This window comes from Aspergillus eucalypticola (assembly GCF_003184535.1).
Source record: "Aspergillus eucalypticola CBS 122712 chromosome Unknown BO83scaffold_2, whole genome shotgun sequence".
Taxonomy (NCBI): Eukaryota; Fungi; Ascomycota; class Eurotiomycetes; order Eurotiales; family Aspergillaceae; genus Aspergillus; species Aspergillus eucalypticola.
The window spans coordinates 579,997-600,139 of NW_020290276.1; the positions used below are offsets into that span (position 1 = coordinate 579,997).

A 20,143-nucleotide genomic window follows, 5' to 3' on the forward strand; every position below is an offset into this window, starting at 1 on the left:
TGACTTCTCTTATCGATAAGCACATTTACTTTCCACTTCATACTTCTTCCAAGTTCATACTTACACCATTCCCCCAAAATCCATCCCAATTACAAATAGATATTTCCCTCAACCATTGAACCTCCTCAACCTGAGAAACCAGTCTATCAGAAAGACACATACACAATGAACCCAAACGAAACACCAACCCCCAATCCCAAACGCCGCCGTCTAAACACCACCACAACCCTATCATCACCCTCATCAACGCTCACCAAACCATTCAAATCGCCTCTGCGCAGACCAGCCCAAGCCCAAGCCCAAGCCCAAGCACCAGCACCAAACCCAGATACCACCACAACCACCACAAACGCACCCTCTTCATCATCCTCCAAAGACCCAACAACCACACGACCCCAAACACAATCCCACACATCAACACCCGCCACCCCAAACCCAACCCCTCATCTTTCACCACCCCAATCCCCAAACCCACCCCCAAAATTACCCCTACCCCCAAAGAAAAAAGAGAACAGAAGCAAAAAGAAGAAGATCCCATCCTTTCCACCCTCCGCACCACCCACCGCCACCTCCAATCCCGACTCCTCTCTCTCCGCACCGAACTAGAAACAGTTACTCAGGCGCAGCGCATCGAGGAATCCCACCGCGATGAGGAACTAGAGAAGTTGATTGTGAAGTGGAGGGGTGTGGGGCAAAGGGTTGCGGAGGAGGTGTTCGAGGGCGCGAGGGAGCGGGTTGTGAGGATGGGGGTGTGAGGGGGTGGAAGGGGATGGAAATGAGTAGGAGGGAGGGTGGTGGGTGGTGGGGAGGTGAGAATAATAATGGCCATGATCATGAAAAGAAGGGCGGGGTTAAGGAGAAGGTTTGTCTCATCCTCTGTGTTTTCTTTTCCCCTGCTGCTTGGTTGTGTGTGGTTTGTATTGTGGATTGGAGATGTGCTGATGTATCTGTGTGGTAGGACGAGGAAGAAGAGGAGGAAGAGGAGGAAGAGTTCACGATAGGGATGATGTTGAAGACGATGGGGATTGATTTCAAGGTTATTGGGTTTGATGGGGAGGGGCAGAGGTGGGTGTGATTAATCGATTTTATTAGGAGGATGAGGTGGGGATCGTTTGTGATGGAGATATTATATGTGCAACTTAAGTTGCTGTATGTCTGTGTATTATTATTCAGGAGAGGTGTCTCGATTCTATGATTACTATGAGTAGCAAGTTACAAACCAATAAAACAAGCATGTGATCATTCTATGCTAACGCTATACTGCAAATACTTCCAATTGTGACCGCAATGTGCAAACTCCTAACTCATAATACCATCCTGGCCCATACATATGTTCTCAACCTGTTTCACGCCATCCCGTATCGTAACTGCTCTGTAGAAAAGTCCATTACACAAAATGAACAAAGAAAAGAAAGGAAGCTTTATCCAGACAGTCTCCCTCAACATTAAATGATGTCCATGCCATCAATATCATCACCATCAATGTCCTCCATATTGTCAGCCATAGCACCGCTCAGGGCCATTTGGGAAGGCTTCGGATCCTTATTCGATCCGTATCCTTCTCCGAAAGCACCAACCATCTCCAACTCGGGCCCGGCGATGATACGACCCTCGGTGTCGACTACCTCGCACAGATCGATCAAACTCTGCCGGCTTAGAGACTTGAAGCCATCGGTCCGGACAACACGTCCCCAATTGGCAAGGCAGAATTGAGCGGCACGACGCATCAGCCACTCTTCGTTCGTGCGCCCTGCACGCTCCCAGATGATTGCAGCGTTCTCTACATCCAATTCGCGACTAAGGCGATTGACGCAAAGTAAGCGCAACTTGGGCATGTCGTACATATTCGCCATGACGAGCATTCCCGCAACGTCGATGATATCAGAACAAAACTCCAAATGACCGGCGATACTATCTGTATACAGATAGTAGATAAACGCACGCACAACCGAGTACGGCTCGGGGATGTGCATCCTGTTTGCATGATATTCGGCCATTTGAGCCGAATAAAGCCTCTTGAAGTGGGGCCATCGCAGCTGCAGAATGATCCGGTGCACATGAATCGGAGGTGAAGTAGGTGTGTTGGGAGAGAGGAAGGCTGGCTCTGATTGTGAAGTGGGGGTGTCCCCCTCATCGTCCGAGTCAACCTGATCGTCTGAATTAGCGGTAATGATAAAGTCTGCACCGCTACCAGACTCTGGTGGTTGATCAAACGCTGCCGAAAGGTCTGCTCCTAAACCGGACAAAGGGCCCATCCCTGTTGGTTCGGAAAGCGACGTCCGGCTTTGACTGGGCGAGAAGGCAGACAGCTCGTTTCCCAGTAAGCCGTATCTCTCAAGGTCAATGCAGAGCACCTCGCTCATGTTATTCTCATCACTATTTCCCGAAGTTGCACCGGTGTCGAGGCTACTACCAAGTAGCCACGCTTTGGTACCGTCAGCGTTCACAGTGCAATAATGCCATCTAAAGCCCGGCTTAAAGATTTCCTGCCCGTCAGCCAACCGCTGCCAACGTAAAGCGTCCAGATCCAGTGATGACAGGTTGCACTCATAAGTACGCACTGTCTCGGACGGAGTGATCAGATCCAGGAGCACCCCAGATGCATAGGCCTGAAAGTGAGTGCCAGAGAACAGTGCAGGAACGTGAGGGCCGGACTTGAACCGAAGACAAGAAATGGCGCCCGGAGCGATCGGTTTCCGACGATTGCCATTGCGAACTTGGACACTCCCGGAATTCGCTGCATAGCTGCCGGACCGGCCCGAGAGCTGTTGCGGGGGGCTACTAAAGATAGCGTCTGGACTATAAGTCATCCTGCTGGTTGGCGCTGGGGAATCCACGGTACCTTGTGAAGTTGCCGTTCCAAGAGACGGAATGCCTTTGAGATCCAGCCACCAGATATCCGTTGTACGTTCCATGTCAGGATCGAGACCTCCAAAGATCCAGAGGCGGCCGCCCCAAACCCAGGCGATGTGGTCGAAACGAGCCGTGAATCTCCAGGTGCGAGACCAGGTCCAGGTTTTCAGGTCCAGATAAGACAAGTCGTCGAGGATCACATTGTTCTCGCCGGTTACTCCTCCCATGATGAAGAGCTTCTCATCGTGGATGACGGCAGCATGGCGAGCCCTTCCTCGGGGAATGGGTCCATGGATTTCCGGCTGAGTCCAGGTAGAGGTTGAGATGTCCAGGATGACAACGTCAGATAGATGGTCGCGGTGTTCATTTTCTCCACCAAATACAATCAACTTATCACCTTGGTAGAGGGTAGCCGTATGACCTGCAACGATTGAGAGTATGAATTAGTACGATTTGCGTTTCCTTATCGTAAGTATTTAGAAATGTGGGGAAACTAACCCATGCGGACACCGGGAATGTCACCATAGTTATCAACCAGTTCCCACCGAAGAGTACTGAGATTCAGACGCAAGACGTGGTTGTAAACTATTTTAGCAAGTGTAAAGCATTAGTATTAGACTTGAACGATAATCAGTGTGAAATATAAGCATATGCACCTTCATCAGTGTACTGATCAAAGCCGCCGAAAGCGTAGATCTGGTCATTATTGCAATACGTCACCGAAGCATTGACCAGGCAGGCTGGCACATGGCCTTGTGCCTTGCGGATGCTTGGGCGGTAATCCGCGCCGCTACGGCGACCATCACTGGGACTAGGGGGCATGAGGAATGTGGACGCCGGTCTCTGAAGGGTGGAGGAGAGGGGAGTCATCGGATTAGGAGTCCTGGACGACCCGGTCCAACGCGGTGGGTCAGCGTGGAACGGCGAAAAGGGCGACGAAGCGTTACTATTCCTGGCGGTAGTGGAGGATAGCCGCGCCATTAGGGTCCGACAGTAAAGACGGGCCCAGGGGGTCAAAAAAGGAGGATAACCAAAGGGCAAAGATGGTGAATCAAGAGATGAATCAGTAGTAACACACACTCCCCTCACATACTGATGCTGATCGCAGTGACCCCACGTCTCTTGTCAGCGGCAAGAGGAAAAAAAGGAAAATGAAAAGGAGAGAAACGGCAAGCGCCAAGCCGATCGTCGCCGAAAAGGGAAGAGCCGCATGTCAGGTGGCAATCTAACCTAAACGGGACTAGGGCAGCCGTACCTCCAGTAACCGGCGTTGCCATGGGTGAGCAGAACTATATCCTTTATTTACTCCCTTTTCCTCCTTCACCCCCGTCCCCTCCTCTTCCTCCTCTTCATCATCTTCCTTGTTCTTTGCCATTTATTGCTACTAATTGCATACCATATTGCGTGGGATTGGTATTCCCTGCTTGCATTCAATACTACTGTATCGCAGTTAGGTCTTCTTCGTCCTGCGTCCAAGCCAGCGTGACTGGGATTGGCCTTGCCAACGGACCTTGAAGGCACTTCTCTCTCGATACCCTACCCTATTTCTCGGAAAGTAAATATATATCAGCATGGCTACACCTACAGTTTCGACTCCTGTGAAGACTCACCATGGGATCTTCTCCACTAAGACGGCTGGTGGCCGCATGCCCCTTACGCCTTCACCACGCACTCGCGCGGGAAGTGTGACGTCAAACCACTCCTCCCCATTCACACCTCCGTGTGGTGCTCAAGAATCGGGTAAGGAGCATGGAAAGTCTGTCTATGGTGGTAACCTCTCTTCATACTTCGCCAAGTCTGTCTCGAGGACAGCCCGCAACTACCGCGAATCCCCCAAGTCCAACATTGCCCGTGCTCGCACGCGCAAGTCTCCCAGACACCTTGAGCTGGGTGTATCAGAATGGGCCTTGACTGGCACTGGTCCTTCATCACAGACTCCGACCAAGGAGCGCCTGCGGAAAGAGGCCGTGAGGAAGGAGGTGACCAAGGAAGTGGCCAGGAAAGAACCGCCGAAGAAGGAGGCAATCAAGAAGGAGGTGTCGAGGAAGGAAGCACCTAGGAAGGAGATTACCACTCGGACTACGAGGTCAGGAAAGACAACCGTTCGCATTCCCCACAACGCAGGTGACAGATTCATTCCGAACCGTACTGCCAGTGAGGGACTTGTGACTGCTGGTACAGCCAAGCCAGAGGAAAGCCAACGACCAAAAACCAGTAGCAGCGATGGATCCTCCGTCCTTGCCAATGCCGCGAGTGCTTTCGACATTGGTGGCCGCGGAACAGATGAAGACATCACCGCAGCTCTGGAAAGCCTTGGACTCGAGGATAACGAGTCAACGACCTCATACACCAAGCCAGCACCGGATGCTGTTGCGTACGAGTCATCTTTGGCAGATGCCTGTGGTGTCAATCTGAACACTCGTATCCTGGCCTTCAAGCCGCCACCCCCAGAGTCTTCTAAGCCCATTGATCTGCGCGCTCAGTACAACCGCCCTCTCAAGCCTGCCAAATCTCAGTCCGCTCAGTTCCGCCGACGTGTCCAAACCGCTCCTGAGCGTGTCCTGGACGCCCCTGGTCTCCTCGACGATTACTACCTCAATCTGCTGGATTGGAGCTCTGGCAACCAGGTTGCAATTGGCCTGGAGCGCAATGTTTACGTGTGGTCTGCCGACTCAGGGTCGGTCAGCTGCCTGCTGGAGACTGCACCTGACACCTACGTGAGCAGTGTAAAGTGGAGTGGTGATGGCGCCTATGTCGGTGTCGGTCTCGGAACTGGTGAAGTCCAAATCTGGGATGTCGAGGAAGGAACCAAACTTCGCAGTATGTTTGGCCATGACTCGCGTGTAGGTGTCATGGGCTGGTCGAAGCACACATTGTCTACCGGTGCCCGCAGTGGTCTGGTATTCAACCACGATGTTCGCATCGCACAGCACAAGGTTGCCGAGCTGGTCTCGCACACCTCTGAAGTCTGTGGTCTGGAGTGGAGACCCGATGGTGCTCAGCTCGCCACCGGTGGTAACGATAATCTGGTCAATATCTGGGACGCTCGCTCTCTCACCGCGCCCAAGTTCACCAAGACCAACCACCGCGCTGCCGTTAAGGCCCTCAGTTGGTGCCCCTGGCAGTTGAACCTACTTGCCACCGGTGGAGGTTCTTATGACCGTCACATCCACTTCTGGAACACTACTACTGGTGCTCGTACGAACAGCATCGACACCGGCTCCCAGGTCACCAGCTTGAGATGGAGCAACCACTACCGCGAGATTGTTAGCTCGAGTGGATTCCCCGACAACTCGCTGAGCATCTGGAGTTATCCCACTCTGGTCCGGAACGTCGAGATTCCTGCCCACGAGACCCGTGTGTTGCACAGCTGCCTTAGCCCAGATGGGCAACTCCTGGCCACCGCAGCCGCTGACGAGAGTCTGAAGTTCTGGAAGATTTTCGAGCGCAAGCCTGGAACCAGCGCTGCGGCCTCTCGGGAGGGTGGTGTTGGCAGCAAGGCTCAGATGACCAAATCCATGACCATTCGGTAATTTGGTTGGTCATCTGTAATTTCTTCTGATCTTTTTATTTATTCTTCTTCGATGACAATATTTCGGGTTCGGTATCATAGACCGGGTTCGTCTAGATATCATTGGTTCTATTGGTGTTCAGTACATTGGGGGCACATATCCGGATCCATGGGATGGAAGGGGTGTTATTGGTAATTGGCGTTTGTATCTAGGTTTGACCGTATAATAGCTGTCAGGATTCTTGTATAGAAAGTCACATACTCATAACTGCTCGTCTTTTCGTTCCTGCCCATTAGAAGGGATAGAAGCTGGCCAGCACATAGTCAACCAAGGCTTGCGGCTAGTCCTTCAGGAAAATTCCAACTGGAAGGGCAAGTCAGAATCATTCAACAACAGATCCCACTGCAGGTCATCCATTTCCGGCGCCACATTGAAGAGATCAGACCACAGCTGACCCCAGCTATTCCTCCTTGCTCCGCTCCACATTGGGACCTCGTCTTCATGACCAGAGCCCGGCATGCTGTCCGTCAAAGGAAGATGTCCGCTGGCCGCCGCACTTGTCATGTTCTCATCCACCCCGACAGGCCGGGACTGTGACGGAGCAGCGCTCGACATCGTCCCACCCGATCCAGAAGCCACGGCAATACTATCGTTTCTCACAGGCGACCTTGCCTGTTGCGGCACTTCCCTCTGAGTTTCCTGAAGAATAGACAACAACGTCTGCGTATTCTTCCGAATAGCCCCCATAAGCGACGCCGACTCATTCTGCGATTTTTCCAGTACACGGATAACATCCAACACTTCCTGCTTGCGGGTATCTGCGCCCGGAGCGGTAGGCTTCATGGAGACGTCCGTGGCCAGGACCATGGCGGCAAAGAAAACGTGGTTCATAACAAGGCTGTAATCGGAGGGGTTGAAGCCGGCGAGAACGCCTGTGTCTTTTAGGGAGCGGCGGAGGTCGAGGACCGTTTGGGCGGAACGAATGCAGGTCAGTCGAGAGTAGGCGTATTTGGGGTTCGTTAGGCCTTCGCGGTGGTAGGGGCGGTGCAGGCGGCACAGGCGGACGTGGAAGCTTAGATGGGCGAAGGTTCGTTGCCAGGCGAGGTAGGGTCGTTGTTGGGTTATCTCTTGGCTTTTTTGAATGCTGGCGAGGTCGATTTGGAGGAAGGTTGGGAGGGATTGGACGAAGGCGTGGAATTTATGGTCGAGATCGAGGAGGGTTTCGTAGTCGGGTTGGGAGGATTCGAGAAGGGTCATTCCTAGGGTGTCGACGATTTCGCGGCATAGTTCTGCGTAGTGGATTCTGAATATGAACACGGACATGGAGGTTGGGACTGAGAGGGGGAAGCTGTATGCTGGTCCTGTGGGGGTTAAGGATTCGTCGTCGATGTTGCTGGGATGGTTTACTTTCATTTGTTTTGGGTGGATGAGGTAGGCCCCTTCCTGTGGGCTTTGCGAAAATGCGCTGAACCTGTGGTTGTTAGTGTATTTGGGGGAAATGTGAGTCTGGAGGAGGTAAGGTGTACCAGTCGGAGGAGACGAGGTGCCACCATGCTCGTCTCTGTACCTCGACCTCGATGGCATCGTAACCTGAACGTTTTCTCTCGTCTTGCTTTTGGATTGTGTCTAGCAGGTGGATTTGCATCGATTGCGCCATGCATATTGCGTCGATTCTGAGTGCTTGGGCTTTGTGGGAATACAAATCCGCATGGAAGAGAACGCGCGACAAGGCACTGATGGCTCCAAGAGCAGTTGTTGATGGCGGCACTGGCTTGATCGGGTTGTCAATTATACAAAGAGCTAAACGCGCGTACGTCGTGAAGGCTGCTTTGGCTTCTGCCTCTGTTGCGCTGAGCAACTGCAGAAGTCCTGGGGTTGCAACCAGAACAGCCCCAGCGAAGATACTGAAGAACAGTACCAAGACAGTGGGGCTTGGCTCCTCGCCCTCGAGTATACCCCTGTATGTTTCATCTAATAGTTCTTTTGTGGATGGGATATGGAAGACCCCGATTGTTGGATGAATGGCTACGTTGAAGTGGTCTAATAGTTGGCGAGCCTGGGTCCATGGGGGAAGACACCTGGATATGCTCTTCGTATCACGCATGCAGTCATAGAGATCAGCAATGCGTCTTTGTAATGAAGACAGGGGTAATAATGTTAGCGGAGTGACACATTCATTGCTCGAGCCTCGTGCCTAAGGAATGTTCAGCTTGCGAAAGCAAGAGTTTGTAGGAAATACATACACCACTTGTGACCAAGCCCTGGTTTGTGTTGCTGCCCTGGGCACCAGTAGCTTTACCAGACGGATCTAGATCTGCATTAATTTGAGGCACTTGGATAACCATCCAGGTTGAGTGTCATCTCTGGTGACTACTCGGGACGATCCCAGGCCCATAACGATGGTTCTAACGCGCTAGTTATAACTCACCCCGAGGAATATGATATTGATCGAAGACTGCCTCTTCTAGCCTTGCGACCCGACTCAAGATATCATTCGTATCTCTTTCCATTTATCAGTGAGAATTACAATGACACTCCCGAATTCTGAAGCCCACTCACGCAGCAGTTGTAGTCTGGCTATAGGTGGGTGGTATAGTTGGTGCTGGCTGTTGTGTGGAGACCGTCGCAGCAGGGGGCTGATTGCCAGATAGATGGGCTCCCCGCAGTTCGTCCGAACTATCCGATGGACCCTGACCTGTATACTCGCAAGGTACCTTTCTCAGAACGCAATTCGAACAAGGTTGGGTACGATCACAGCGCAGCTTCTTCGCTCGACAAAAGCGGCAGGAGAGGGGCGGTCGAGACCATCGTTGCACCATGGCCTCCGGGACGGCGTCATTTTTCCGTTTCATATCTTATCGCCGGCAACATTAGGTTGATGCTATAGCAATCTAGATGGCTGGAGAACAATATGAAGTGGAGAAGACGAACGGTCAAGGTTCGGCTGTCAAAACCCCACCCGCGCCTTGCCGAGATCGGGTAAGCTCCGCCGAGCAGGTTGGGGAGAACCCTAACTGGTTGCCTGATAGGGACTCACAATCTACTGCTTTCCAATCCATCTAGACTAGATGTAAAAGAAGATCACGATGATGCAGGCTCCGTACATATCTGACTATATTCTGCTTCGTCGCTCATCTGTTTGCCTTCTGCTCGTGCATATTACAATTCGCATTCAATCTTAGAGACCAGAAGATAAAGTTTCTCCGAGTTGAGGAGATGAGCCTGTATAACCAAGTTAATTAAGGACTACAGTACTACGAGTAGACTATATGGTAATTGTAAGTCATAATGGCTGACAGGGTCAATGCTTTCAAGTTAAGTAGATTAGCACGCCTCACTACAATTCGAGTACATCCAACGGAGGTATAACGGTTTCTAAAGCATGGGGTTAGTCTGTCATCCATATCTTCTGTACGCGTGCTGACATCCATTGGAATACTAGTTGGCACCAACAATCGATTTGACCCATAGTGTACCATTTTGTCTGCTTCTTGACTGCTACCTCTTTTGGCGAGTCAACCATGAGTTTCCGGCGTTAATATCAGTTGTGGAGCAGCAGAAACATAAAGTGATGTTCTGATATTGATACGCTGCATCCAAGCTCAGTTTTGGTTTGAAAGATTGCAATTAAAGAGACCCTTGGACTTGGAGCGGAATGTACTCTGCAATAGTATACTACTATTACTGGGGTTATATGAAGTCCTGAGGCTCATAGAGTCAGACGGTAGCACCCAAGGCCCTAACGCAAAGAAAAAAAAGTACTGAAATGGTGATCCCCGTGCGGACTTATATACTTTGCTTTCTGGCAGAGTCCGTTCTCATATGGGATTGTCCGACTTGGAGAGACGCTTCACAAAGTCATTCAAAGGGCCCCAGAAACTATTTAATGGCTTGTCAGCCACTGTATTGTGAGGGCGAAAGGACTTCACTTGGATACACTACTATGAAACAAGGAGAAGTCTGGGTGTGGGTTTTCTCCTTGTTGTGTTGTGTTCCACAGTGCGCTGTCGAATTGAGACGAATTAAAATGCCATGAGGCCTGCATGAGCTGAACGGAAACCAAGAACGTTGATTCATCGCACAACCACGCGGCTGACAGATGGTAGATAATTCTGAGGTCTAAACGACAATACTTGGCAACCAAGGGATAAGTGAAGGAGTGGCGAGGAAAGGCTGAGCCCGCGATTACTGGAGATCTCAAAAGTCAAAAAGTCAAAGAAACTAGCTCTTGCGTCGCGCCGGGGCAGATCCCCCGGACCTCCCACTAGGGACTAGCGGTGGTGGTGACTAAGCAGGCGGGAGGAAGGCGGATTTCGCCCGGAGAGAGCGACTTTCACCTCAACCACATCCCTCCGGCACGCCTGCCTTGCTTTCAACTCCCTTCCGGCATTCACCCGGCATTCTACGGCTCGTCACACGCTGAGACTCTGAATATTGAGTTCTTGAAGTAAGAAAGACCATCTACAGAAGCAGTGCAAGTTCGAGGGTGGTCGGAAGTAGTGGTTGTGGAGACTCAACTGTCGCATTCGCCCGTGGCAAGCGACCGCTGCGACGGCGAGGCTTTACCTGTGATAAGCCCGACAACCCCCATTCACGTCGAGCTCTCGCGTGTTAATAGGCACCCCGTTCTTTTTTCTATTTTCTTAGAAGACAGAGCAAATTTATTTGACCCAAAATTCATTAAAAATCCTTCACCTGGCTTGACAAAGCGTCTTCTCGTCCTTGTCTGATCCCAACAGCGATCATGTCGAACCAGCAGGTGGTGAGTGCATCTTAAAAAAACAAACTCTATGAGAGCTGGAGACTTCGATGAGCCCTGATTGTGGCTTGATACTCCCTTCGAAGTTCTCCATTCCCCCGCTCTAACCCCATATCATAACCATGTGAGATGTTGGCTCATACCAGTTATCCCTAGGGCACGGTGTTCGATCGTGTCATCCAGGAGGTCTGTGATGGCTCCCAGGTGGACTTCGAGGAAAGTGGTGTGGACCAGCAAACACTGTTAGATTTGCGCAAGGTTAGTACTCCATCAAGAACCATGTTGCTTTGTTGGAGAGATTCTTTTGAAGTTCAAAGAAGTCGTGATGTTTGGGGTGATGAGCCCCAGGGGGAGACGCCCCAAGCGGGGTCCGAGAGGTGCGGGAAGGGCGGCCGCCTGGGGGCATCGCCTGCTTTTGAGTCTCTTTTTATACCGCGCCGCTTTCACCCGCCCTAGTCGGCCTGCCAAGCCGCTTCAGCATCGTCATTCGCTGCCCGTTTCCCCTTCACCTTCTCGGTCTCAGTCCTTTTTATACCTACCACTTGGCCCTTTGACTCCTTGCTCCATTCAGTTTCTCCTTTTAATTCACACCTACGTATGCTAACCTCCGTTCCCAGAGCTGGCAGAAGAAGCTCTCCTCATTGGGTGTCGCTCACTTCCCTTGGGATCCGCCGCCGCCGCAAGCCGCTCCCCCTCAAACACAAAATATCCTCCCTCCCACCGCAACTGTGCCGTCAAATGCTCCTCGGCCTGGACCACCCCCTCAACCACAGCATCATGTTCCTCCTCCCCCTCCTCAACAGCAACCCATCCCTCAGTCCGTCCCCGCTACGGCACCTCCGCTCCAAGCTCCTGCTCCGGTTGGGGCCGGCCCCAATGCCATGGGTCAACAACAACAACCTCACATCAAGACCGAACCTGGCGTCAACGGTCAGCCTGGGATGATGCCGATGAATAATATGATGATGTCAAACTCCTCCAACCCACAGTCTGCTCAAGAACGGGCTGCCAATATGCTTCGTCAGCGTTACGGAGCTGCAGCCGCTAACTCAGTCAGTCAGCTGCAAGCACAGTCACAGGCCCAAGCAGCCATGGCCATACCTGGCCAGCCGCGCCCCCAACCTATGCAGCATGTACCCACCGGGCAGGCTCCACAGATCAAGCAAGAACCGGGGTATCCCCCTGTGTCTCAGCCCCCTGTCGGCAATACTCAAACGGACGGTGCCGGTGATGATGCCTTGTCTGCATGGAAGGCTGAGGTTGCACGGAGGCGGGAAGCTGCCGAACGCCAGGGAGGAGAAGGTGATCGTCTCCTTCGTGACCATCTCAGACAACAGATGCTCCAATTAGAAGGCGGTGGTCTGATGCTGCCTCTCGACGAACATGACTACTCATCGAAGACATCGACTCGTGGGCTGGTGGCTACCCAAGCAGAGCCAGTTGATGTGTCAGCAGTTGCTGGTTCCTCATCTCATCCAGCCAAGGTCCTCGGTGCTCAATTCGACGGCCCCGGTGGTGATGATGAAAGGGATGAGGATGATGAGGATGCCATCAATTCTGATCTTGACGACCCTGATGACCTTGTTGCTGAGGATCATGATGCTGAAGATGCCGTAGGCCAGGTCATGCTTTGCACCTATGACAAGGTTCAACGCGTGAAGAACAAGTGGAAGTGCACCCTCAAAGATGGTATCTTGACCACTGGTGGCAAGGAGTAAGTACATCAATATCACACATTCCACTTAACCTCCTGCTAACAAGTGAACAGGTACGTCTTCCACAAAGGTCAAGGAGAATTCGAGTGGTAGATGTGCGTAAGCATCATCCATTTACTCCGGATAAATCCCAGAACATGTATTCTCTTCTCCATACCTCTTTCTATGTTCTACTGGCCTCGTTTATACTCAGCATATAAAAATCCCAGATCTGACTCAGGATTCTATGAGTAACGAAACCCATATCTGGTTCCTTTTTTCTTCTTCCAACTATGTCTGGATGGTCGGTGCAAGCGGAAATTTGCCTCAAATGACGATTTGATTTTCACGAAGTAAACAAACAACACCGGGATTCCTGTTTCCTTTTCACTTTTTGTCCTTGATTTTAACACCTTTTTTTTTTTCTTTACTTTCCTCATACTCTTTGCTTCTTCCCCACATTGGATGTATGTGGCGCTTATGAGGTGGACGGCGGTTCCTTTTCAAGTTCAAGCTGTACTAGAATAACATATCTGAAATGAATGAAACAGATTGTTTTCTTCTATATTATGAACATCACACTTAACTAAATAAAGAGCAGCCGGGTAAATTGGCCAAGGGCCATCCTATGCTTTCAACAAGTTACAGTAATCGATCACGTAGGGTACATGCCACAGGCTACTTCACATGACTCCAGAATGGTGAGCCGCCTACGGAGTATGTCCAAGTGAGAAGAAACAACTACGGCCCAATTAACTCAACGTCCCAAAGCTCACTCAATTACACCAGCGTAGCACCCAGATCAAGAATTAATTACATGATATTCATAATCGAAACCAGTAACTAGTTAGCTAACCTATTAGTCGACTATCGAGCATACCCGAGAGGTAATAATGATAATATGGAGTGAAATTGTTTCATGTTCAGACTTTTTTTTTGTTAAAGGAAAGAAAAGGAGCCCATTTTCCGCAAAGCAAACAACATTACGTCAAACCTTCAACAATCGAAACGGGAATCTCAAAGGAGCAAACAGGCAAAACACTCGAAGCAACAAGAACATAGCGAGGAATAGTATCTATCAGCGACTCAGCCAGTCAGTTCGAAAATCCCATGTTTCTCCAACAACACCACAGGCAAATAAGAACAAACGACGCAAGAACGGGAAGAAATGATCAGCAAAGATAAACAAAAGGAAATAGAAAGACACAAAAACGCAGTGTAGGAGCCAGAAGCCGGTCTGAAAAAAAAAAGAAAAAAAAAAAAACCTTATCTACAGAACTGATTGACGCCAGAGTACCACCAGTAGTTACTTTTTTTTTCATGGTCTTCCTTTGTCTCCAAGCAGCGAAAACCTCATTGTGCCAGAGAAAAGGCAAAGAACGACAATCACCGCGTTGCTCCAACTTTGCATATCCAGTAGAAACCATTGCGCTGAATTGCTTTTCGTTCTTTTTATAACCCAAAGTCGTCCCATCGTAACCGTACTCCAATTTTTTCTGCAGGGCATGACACGCCTTTGAAGGTTCTGATTAAGTAATTCGGCACCGCGAATGGCGAAGGAGCCCAGGATTGGAGACGTGACATTGGAAGTCGACAAATGAAATACCCAACTTTCTGTTTTGATCCCGAATACACATAACCGTCAAAGCTAAGCAACTGCCAGGAGCAAGCAAAAGAATCCAGAGAATTCACGCCGATACGTCTATCGGCTGTTAAGTCGTGGAAGAACTTCTTCAAAGTCTTTAAAAAGGACTGATTTATTACCAGACCAAAGCACGGTCGTCCCAAACCGCGATTGACATGACGTTCATACCATTAACTCCAAGCCACCAAACCTGTCATTAAATCGTATCCCGCGCGACGAGGCCGTCAGAGATCGTCGTGTCGAATTAGTGTGGGAATAATGATGCGTAAAATTGGATTGCATGTCGTTCGTGATATGGGGACCTTATAAAAGACCCTCTTCACCGATGCCAGGTAGGCCAGCCCCAGCAACGTTGATGTTCTGCCCTTGCATGACGCCTCCACCGAAAGCCAAATTCCTGCCTGCAGCAAGCTGGAAATCAGGATTGCAGGGCGGCGAGTGCGACTTGTGGTATTTGAGACCGTTCAAGTTCTTGTAACGCTTGCCACAGACCTCGCAGCGGTAGGGCTTCTCCTTCTCCATACCAAGTGTTCCAGGATATGGCGTTGATGTCTCGGGGTTGACGATAGAAAAGGTGCCGTCTGCGTTGTCGTGAAGTTGCTGGTTGTTGTGGCCGTGCTAGGGAATGATTAGACAAGCTAAGGATGGTTTGGTTGGAAAAAAGAACTTACAGCTTTGTGATATTTCAGACCATTTTGGTTCTTATACGCTTTCTCGCAGCCAATGACTGGGCACCGGAAAGGCTTGGGTTCCTCGTTGGGAAGGAGAGCAGTGGTATCAGGAACACCTGCCAGCAACTGTTGCTCTCGGATCCGTCGAGCAATTTCACTGTTAGGGCCGTACTGTGCTCCACTGAGCTTAAAGTGAGCATTGGGGGTATTGATTCCGCCAGTGGGACTAAACAATCGTTTGGCTGGTTCGTCGATACACAAGTCTACCATATCGTTGTTGTTTCCGGCAAACCTTCCAAACTGAGACTGACCCTGCATCATCGGATTTTGCATAGCCAGGTCTCCAAAACCACCAAGCATGCTGTCATCCAGTTCTGCCGGCGTCCCGGGGGCAGAGGAGTCTGGTGTGGTCCGGAACTGTGAGTTCTGTAGAGGGTTCGCCATCAAAGTAGGGGTATTGACGGAAGAAACCGTTGGGTTGTTCTGCAGCGACAGAGGGCGCCCAGAGGCAACGGGAGTACCGGGCTGAGAGCCTTTGAACCCTTGGTGTCCTGGAAGCATCGACAAGTTCAGATGCGGAACTCTTTGGTTGGTACTGCCAAAACCTCCTTGACCTCCATCACGCGACTGAGGCGCGAACAGCTGTGCAGTGGCGGCATCGTGATCACCCATTGGCTCATCAAGTTCCATGTCATCGATGGTATCCATATCCGAATGCTGCTGAGTGTGTGGAAGCTGACTCATTTTCCGCTGCAAGTCCAGAGTCCTATCTGGCTGCAATCCACGGCCCTGGTTATTGTTTTGCTGGCCTTGTTGCTGCTGCGCCATCGCCACCGCAGCCAGGGCCGCTCTACTATCGCCTTGACTGGGGCGGTGGCCCTGCTGAGGTGACTTGGTGGCGTGAGCTTCCTCATAGTGCTGCAAAAGATCGTGAAGCGTCGGAAGAGTCACCCCACAGCAATTGAAGTCGCGCATGAAGTTCGCTTCCAGCTTGGGTAAATATGAGGATGAATGAAATGACGGTGACTGGAAAGTGAACGGAGATGTGCCGGTCATGATTATACTAGATGATTCATCGTCAGCTTCCAGTGGCCAAAGTACTCGCGCGATCACGGGAAATCGTATAGATTCCCATAACGACATGGACACTCACTCATCGCGAATCCAACTGCCAACAGACACACCACCCCAGCTCATTCCACCAACTAAACTTCCTGCCAAAGACTCACGGCGGGGTTTATCGCGGTTGGAGCCGGACATTGAGATGGGCTTCGTTCCGTTGCCCCATTGTGCGGTAGCTGCACCGATGGAGTCCTTACGAGGAGGGGGAGCTTTGAAGACGCTGAGACCAACACCGTTTGCATGGGATAGACTGCCTGTCCGTTCTCCATTACCAGCTCTCTGCAGAGCAGACGTCAGGTTCGACGCCTGCTGTCCGGGAGGAGAAACGGAACTCTGGCGGGTGGCGATGTCGATCGGAGCGGCTGCACCGGTCATGGTGTTGGTTTGTATGGGGGAGGAAGGAAAGAGAGGGAAGTCGAGATCTGAATCGAAGTGAGGGTGTAGTTGCTGGTTGTCAAAGTACGGTGAGGACGTGTCGCCGCCGATGTCAAGTGAATTTCGAGTCCACGAGGAATCCGAGAGTAGCTTTTCCCTATCCGGTCTGCGCAACGGTACGCCAAACCCGAGGGGAGTGGTGACGGGGGTCGAGTCCCTGGTAGAGGCGCAATCGAGGTCCCCGACAGAGGGAGAGTAATGAAGTGAGGGAGGAGGAGGACTATGCGTCGCTTCTGACGACCCGAGCATGAAGGAACGATTCCACGACGGCGGTTTTGGGCGGGATCACACAAGGAGTGTCCACCACCCTCGGATGTTGTCCCGCTTTGGCTGCGGAACTTGTGACGGATTCGGGAAAGGTGGCGGGGACGTAACGATATTACTGATCGACTCGATCACCAGAAGGGAAGAAAACAAATTTTGAGATGCAAAAAAAGAAGGTGATGGGTAATAGAAGTAGATGATGATGATGATGGTGTAGAGATGGGAAATTGGGTGAATGGGGGGGAAGAAGGTGTGGGCAACACACACGCACACACGAGGAACAACAAGTCCAATTTCACCGACAAGCAGCGAAGTCAGGAAGCCCAGCAACTGGCGGCAAGCAAGCAACGACCGGAAAGGACCACCAGGTAATAATGACTAGACAGTGACTGGACCTGTCTTGGGTCTCTTGCCGGCGGAGAGAGGGAGGGGGCAATTCACGGCACCACCTTCACTACTACGTACTTACTAGTAAAGGGTTGACTCTCAAACATTACCGTTTTATTACAACCCAATTTGGTCAAGTCCGTCCATGACCTAGATTACGGTACATCCCGGACAATGGCCGCACTTATCTAGATTGGGTAAGAACAACCTTAGTCATGGTCTGGCTGGAGCCACCCATAACTATTTCCAGGCAATCAGAGCTGCCCAGCATCTTGCCCAGTGCCCAACGACGAATCTTCTTGCGACTTACTATTACGTATGAGGATGGCGGAGGATCCATGGGAGGTTTCGACCACTGACTCCAGTGGCCAGCAAACAGCTTCTGGTTCCCTTCGGCTTCTAGCAGGTGGAGCCCCCTTTAGTAGCAATGAACTTGACACCGCTTGCAGTCTAGTCGAGTCACTAGCGCTTCTTCGAAAAGTCGATGATGATGACGGCGGTGGACTGACTGGTGTGTAGCTAACTGCTGCAGGAGATCCAGAGGGCGTCACCCTTGTATCGTCTGTTTGTATGAAACTGTATTACCGGGGATTGGTCCCCGCTCCATTTTCCGGTCTCTGTATTATTACGGAGCTGGACCTACTTTTGGTGGTGGTGCTACCTACCTACTATATAACTACTAATTACTAGCAAGTTCAACCAGCTCATTCATCTGCGTTGTTCTTGCAACATCCATCCATCCATCCATCCCACTCTCGTCTCATCTCGTCTGTCCGTGCGGATATGTTTTTTTTCTTCTTCTTTTTTTTTTTTTTTTTTTTTTTTTTTTTTTATTTTAATTTCGGGCTCATCCGCTCTTCAGAAGAAGTAAATGACTCGACCCTTCCAGAAAACAATATGCTTGTGCAACACTGTGACTCCTCTCGGAGCCTTAATGTCTCGTACTACCCCCAGCAAGCACGCTACCTACCCGTGGTTTACATGCGCACTATATCCTGGTCGAGATCCCTCCGGGGACTCGTAGCCTATGATAGTACCATCACACCATGAAGTTATCCGATGAACCGGTCCTAGAACCTGGATCATTCATTCCGGCGGTGTCAGAAAGGGTCCAAAGCTTGTCCATGCCACACCAAGCCAGGTGCGTCGGTTAGACACTCTAACCAACGCAAGCCCCACAGAAACCGAAATTCAGTTCTCAACCCGGGGTCTTGATATTCAGGAACTCCTGTGGTGGAAGTGACCCGGAAAATGGAGGTCCAGGTGCAAGTCACTGCATATTTCAACGCGCGTTTAGTATCAGGGGCTACAACGCTTTCCTATGGTGCTATTGGGTGACCTGGCTGGTGGTTAACATTGGCTACCTTCCTTATCATTCGCATCGGACATTCCAGGACCTCCGTCTGTACTCCGCGATACCCTCTTCAGTAAGCCCCGATCTCTAGTATGGCGGAGTTAGAATCGATATTACGATAAGCACGAAGCACGGCCACTTATCGCTCCTTTTCAGCACTGGCCATATATCAATGACATCAATATCATAGCAGCCTCACTTGTAAGCGAACGAGGCAAATGGGCGGTCTGTATGGGCGTTTCTTGAACGAAAGTACTGATAAATCGGTGTATCGAAGAGCAAGCCCTCACGACTTGGGCGCTAAAATGGCCTAGCAGTAGTAACATACACACCGTTCTCCCGCTCAGCATGGTCTGCTGATAGACCAGATCGCCTGGTATTGGCTGGGACGTGAGAGATCGCAGGAATGGGACCAAGCCCCTTTTCCTCCGGGTGCCGATCGCCACGAAAATCGGGGAGGATGAATTCTCATTCATTCTCAATCATGCAATTAGTCTAGGGCATATCCTGGGGGTGTGGTCTTGGCTCCAACACTAGAAGCACTGAAGAAGCATTTCTAATGGTTAGCGGCAACTTTCCGTCTTTCACCGCATTATCGGTCGAGTGACTTGCCTTTTCGGGCGCAAGTGCTGACCATGCAACATTGAAGAACTGACTCTGCTGTTGGATTGATAGTTAGAACTAACCAAGCCAATATCAATTACGCAGCTTCAGGTTACAGACGACATGGATGGTTGTATGTTCTGCAATCTCATACTCATCTGGGCAAGCTGAACCGATGCCCCGGCTCTACTGGTCCCCTACCCCTGTCAAGCGCCATCCGTTTGTTTCATCCATGTCTCAACCCTCGAATACCTCGGCTGCGTTTTACCGAACCTAATTCGAGTCAAGTGAGGCGCTTGTATCCACCATGTATTCTCCCGAAGACTGCGCGTGTACGCTATAAAGTATATACCGCTTTTCGGAGTATTGCTGCCAGCCGCACTCTGATTACTGAGCATTCCTACAGCACGTAGTAGTCGCCTTACAGCCGCTACTCTAATCAGGCACCTGCATTCTGGGATGACTGGGGAACACAAGTGACGGATCCCATACATGGTAGATTATGTACATGAATTAGTAGTACTTACTCCCTTACATACATGGTACTACTCACAGCACATGATGCCTACCAAACAATCCCGGAGCTGAATCAATATCCTCAAATAATCTATGCATCGATGTCGTACAGTTGCGTAAGCATACAAGAGTCATACAATCCCAGTAGCAATAAATAGAATCAATTTGCCACCCTTGCATTTCCAAGTCCACGGTTCCTGGAATGCCACATGTGCTTTTTGTCCCTTGATGTGGATACCATGATCTATCCACCTTACAACAATTAACGAACCACAACCCCTTCAACCTGTACCTGCCTCATGCAGATTGTACTGCAGCAACCCATACG

At 50.7% G+C, this 20,143-nt stretch overlaps 6 protein-coding genes across 6 annotated transcripts; 3 read left to right on the forward strand and 3 right to left on the reverse strand.

Annotated features, from left to right (window-relative positions):
- Positions 1 to 78: 78 nt before the first annotated feature.
- BO83DRAFT_80459 (putative DNA repair protein Dds20/Mei5) lies at positions 79 to 719 on the forward strand. The gene has a single exon (XM_025537624.1). The coding sequence runs from the start codon at positions 166 to 168 to the stop codon at positions 604 to 606; it is 441 nt and encodes a 146-aa protein (XP_025392676.1). The 5' UTR covers positions 79 to 165; the 3' UTR covers positions 607 to 719.
- Positions 720 to 1,445: 726 nt separating this feature from the next.
- Positions 1,446 to 3,723, reverse strand: BO83DRAFT_303611 (Kelch motif domain protein; the record flags this gene model as incomplete). The annotated part of the gene is made up of 3 exons (XM_025527195.1): positions 1,446 to 3,274; positions 3,352 to 3,438; positions 3,510 to 3,723. 3 exons carry the CDS (start codon positions 3,721 to 3,723, stop codon positions 1,446 to 1,448), a joined length of 2,130 nt encoding a protein of 709 aa, XP_025392677.1.
- Positions 3,724 to 4,216: 493 nt separating this feature from the next.
- On the forward strand, positions 4,217 to 6,625 carry BO83DRAFT_374499 (WD40 repeat domain-containing protein). Its single transcript, XM_025530217.1, has one exon. It carries the CDS (start codon positions 4,425 to 4,427, stop codon positions 6,384 to 6,386), a length of 1,962 nt encoding a protein of 653 aa, XP_025392678.1. The 5' UTR covers positions 4,217 to 4,424; the 3' UTR covers positions 6,387 to 6,625.
- On the reverse strand, positions 6,550 to 9,261 carry BO83DRAFT_80470 (uncharacterized protein). The gene is made up of 5 exons (XM_025537625.1): positions 8,925 to 9,261; positions 8,794 to 8,867; positions 8,609 to 8,673; positions 7,892 to 8,559; positions 6,550 to 7,836 (listed from the first exon to the last, which is right to left on the reverse strand). Exons 1-5 carry the CDS (start codon positions 9,215 to 9,217, stop codon positions 6,714 to 6,716), a joined length of 2,223 nt encoding a protein of 740 aa, XP_025392679.1. The 5' UTR covers positions 9,218 to 9,261; the 3' UTR covers positions 6,550 to 6,713.
- Positions 9,262 to 11,014: 1,753 nt separating this feature from the next.
- On the forward strand, positions 11,015 to 13,356 carry BO83DRAFT_374501 (transcription initiation factor IIA large subunit). The gene is made up of 4 exons (XM_025530218.1): positions 11,015 to 11,127; positions 11,281 to 11,382; positions 11,742 to 12,838; positions 12,893 to 13,356. The coding sequence occupies exons 1-4, from the start codon at positions 11,110 to 11,112 to the stop codon at positions 12,930 to 12,932; spliced, it is 1,257 nt and encodes a 418-aa protein (XP_025392680.1). The 5' UTR covers positions 11,015 to 11,109; the 3' UTR covers positions 12,933 to 13,356.
- A 1,189-nt stretch (positions 13,357 to 14,545) lies between these two features.
- On the reverse strand, positions 14,546 to 17,095 carry BO83DRAFT_80519 (zinc-coordinating transcription factor SFP1). The gene is made up of 3 exons (XM_025537626.1): positions 16,288 to 17,095; positions 15,135 to 16,197; positions 14,546 to 15,081 (listed from the first exon to the last, which is right to left on the reverse strand). The coding sequence occupies exons 1-3, from the start codon at positions 16,938 to 16,940 to the stop codon at positions 14,767 to 14,769; spliced, it is 2,031 nt and encodes a 676-aa protein (XP_025392681.1). The 5' UTR covers positions 16,941 to 17,095; the 3' UTR covers positions 14,546 to 14,766.
- Between the last annotated feature and the right edge of the window lie 3,048 nt (positions 17,096 to 20,143).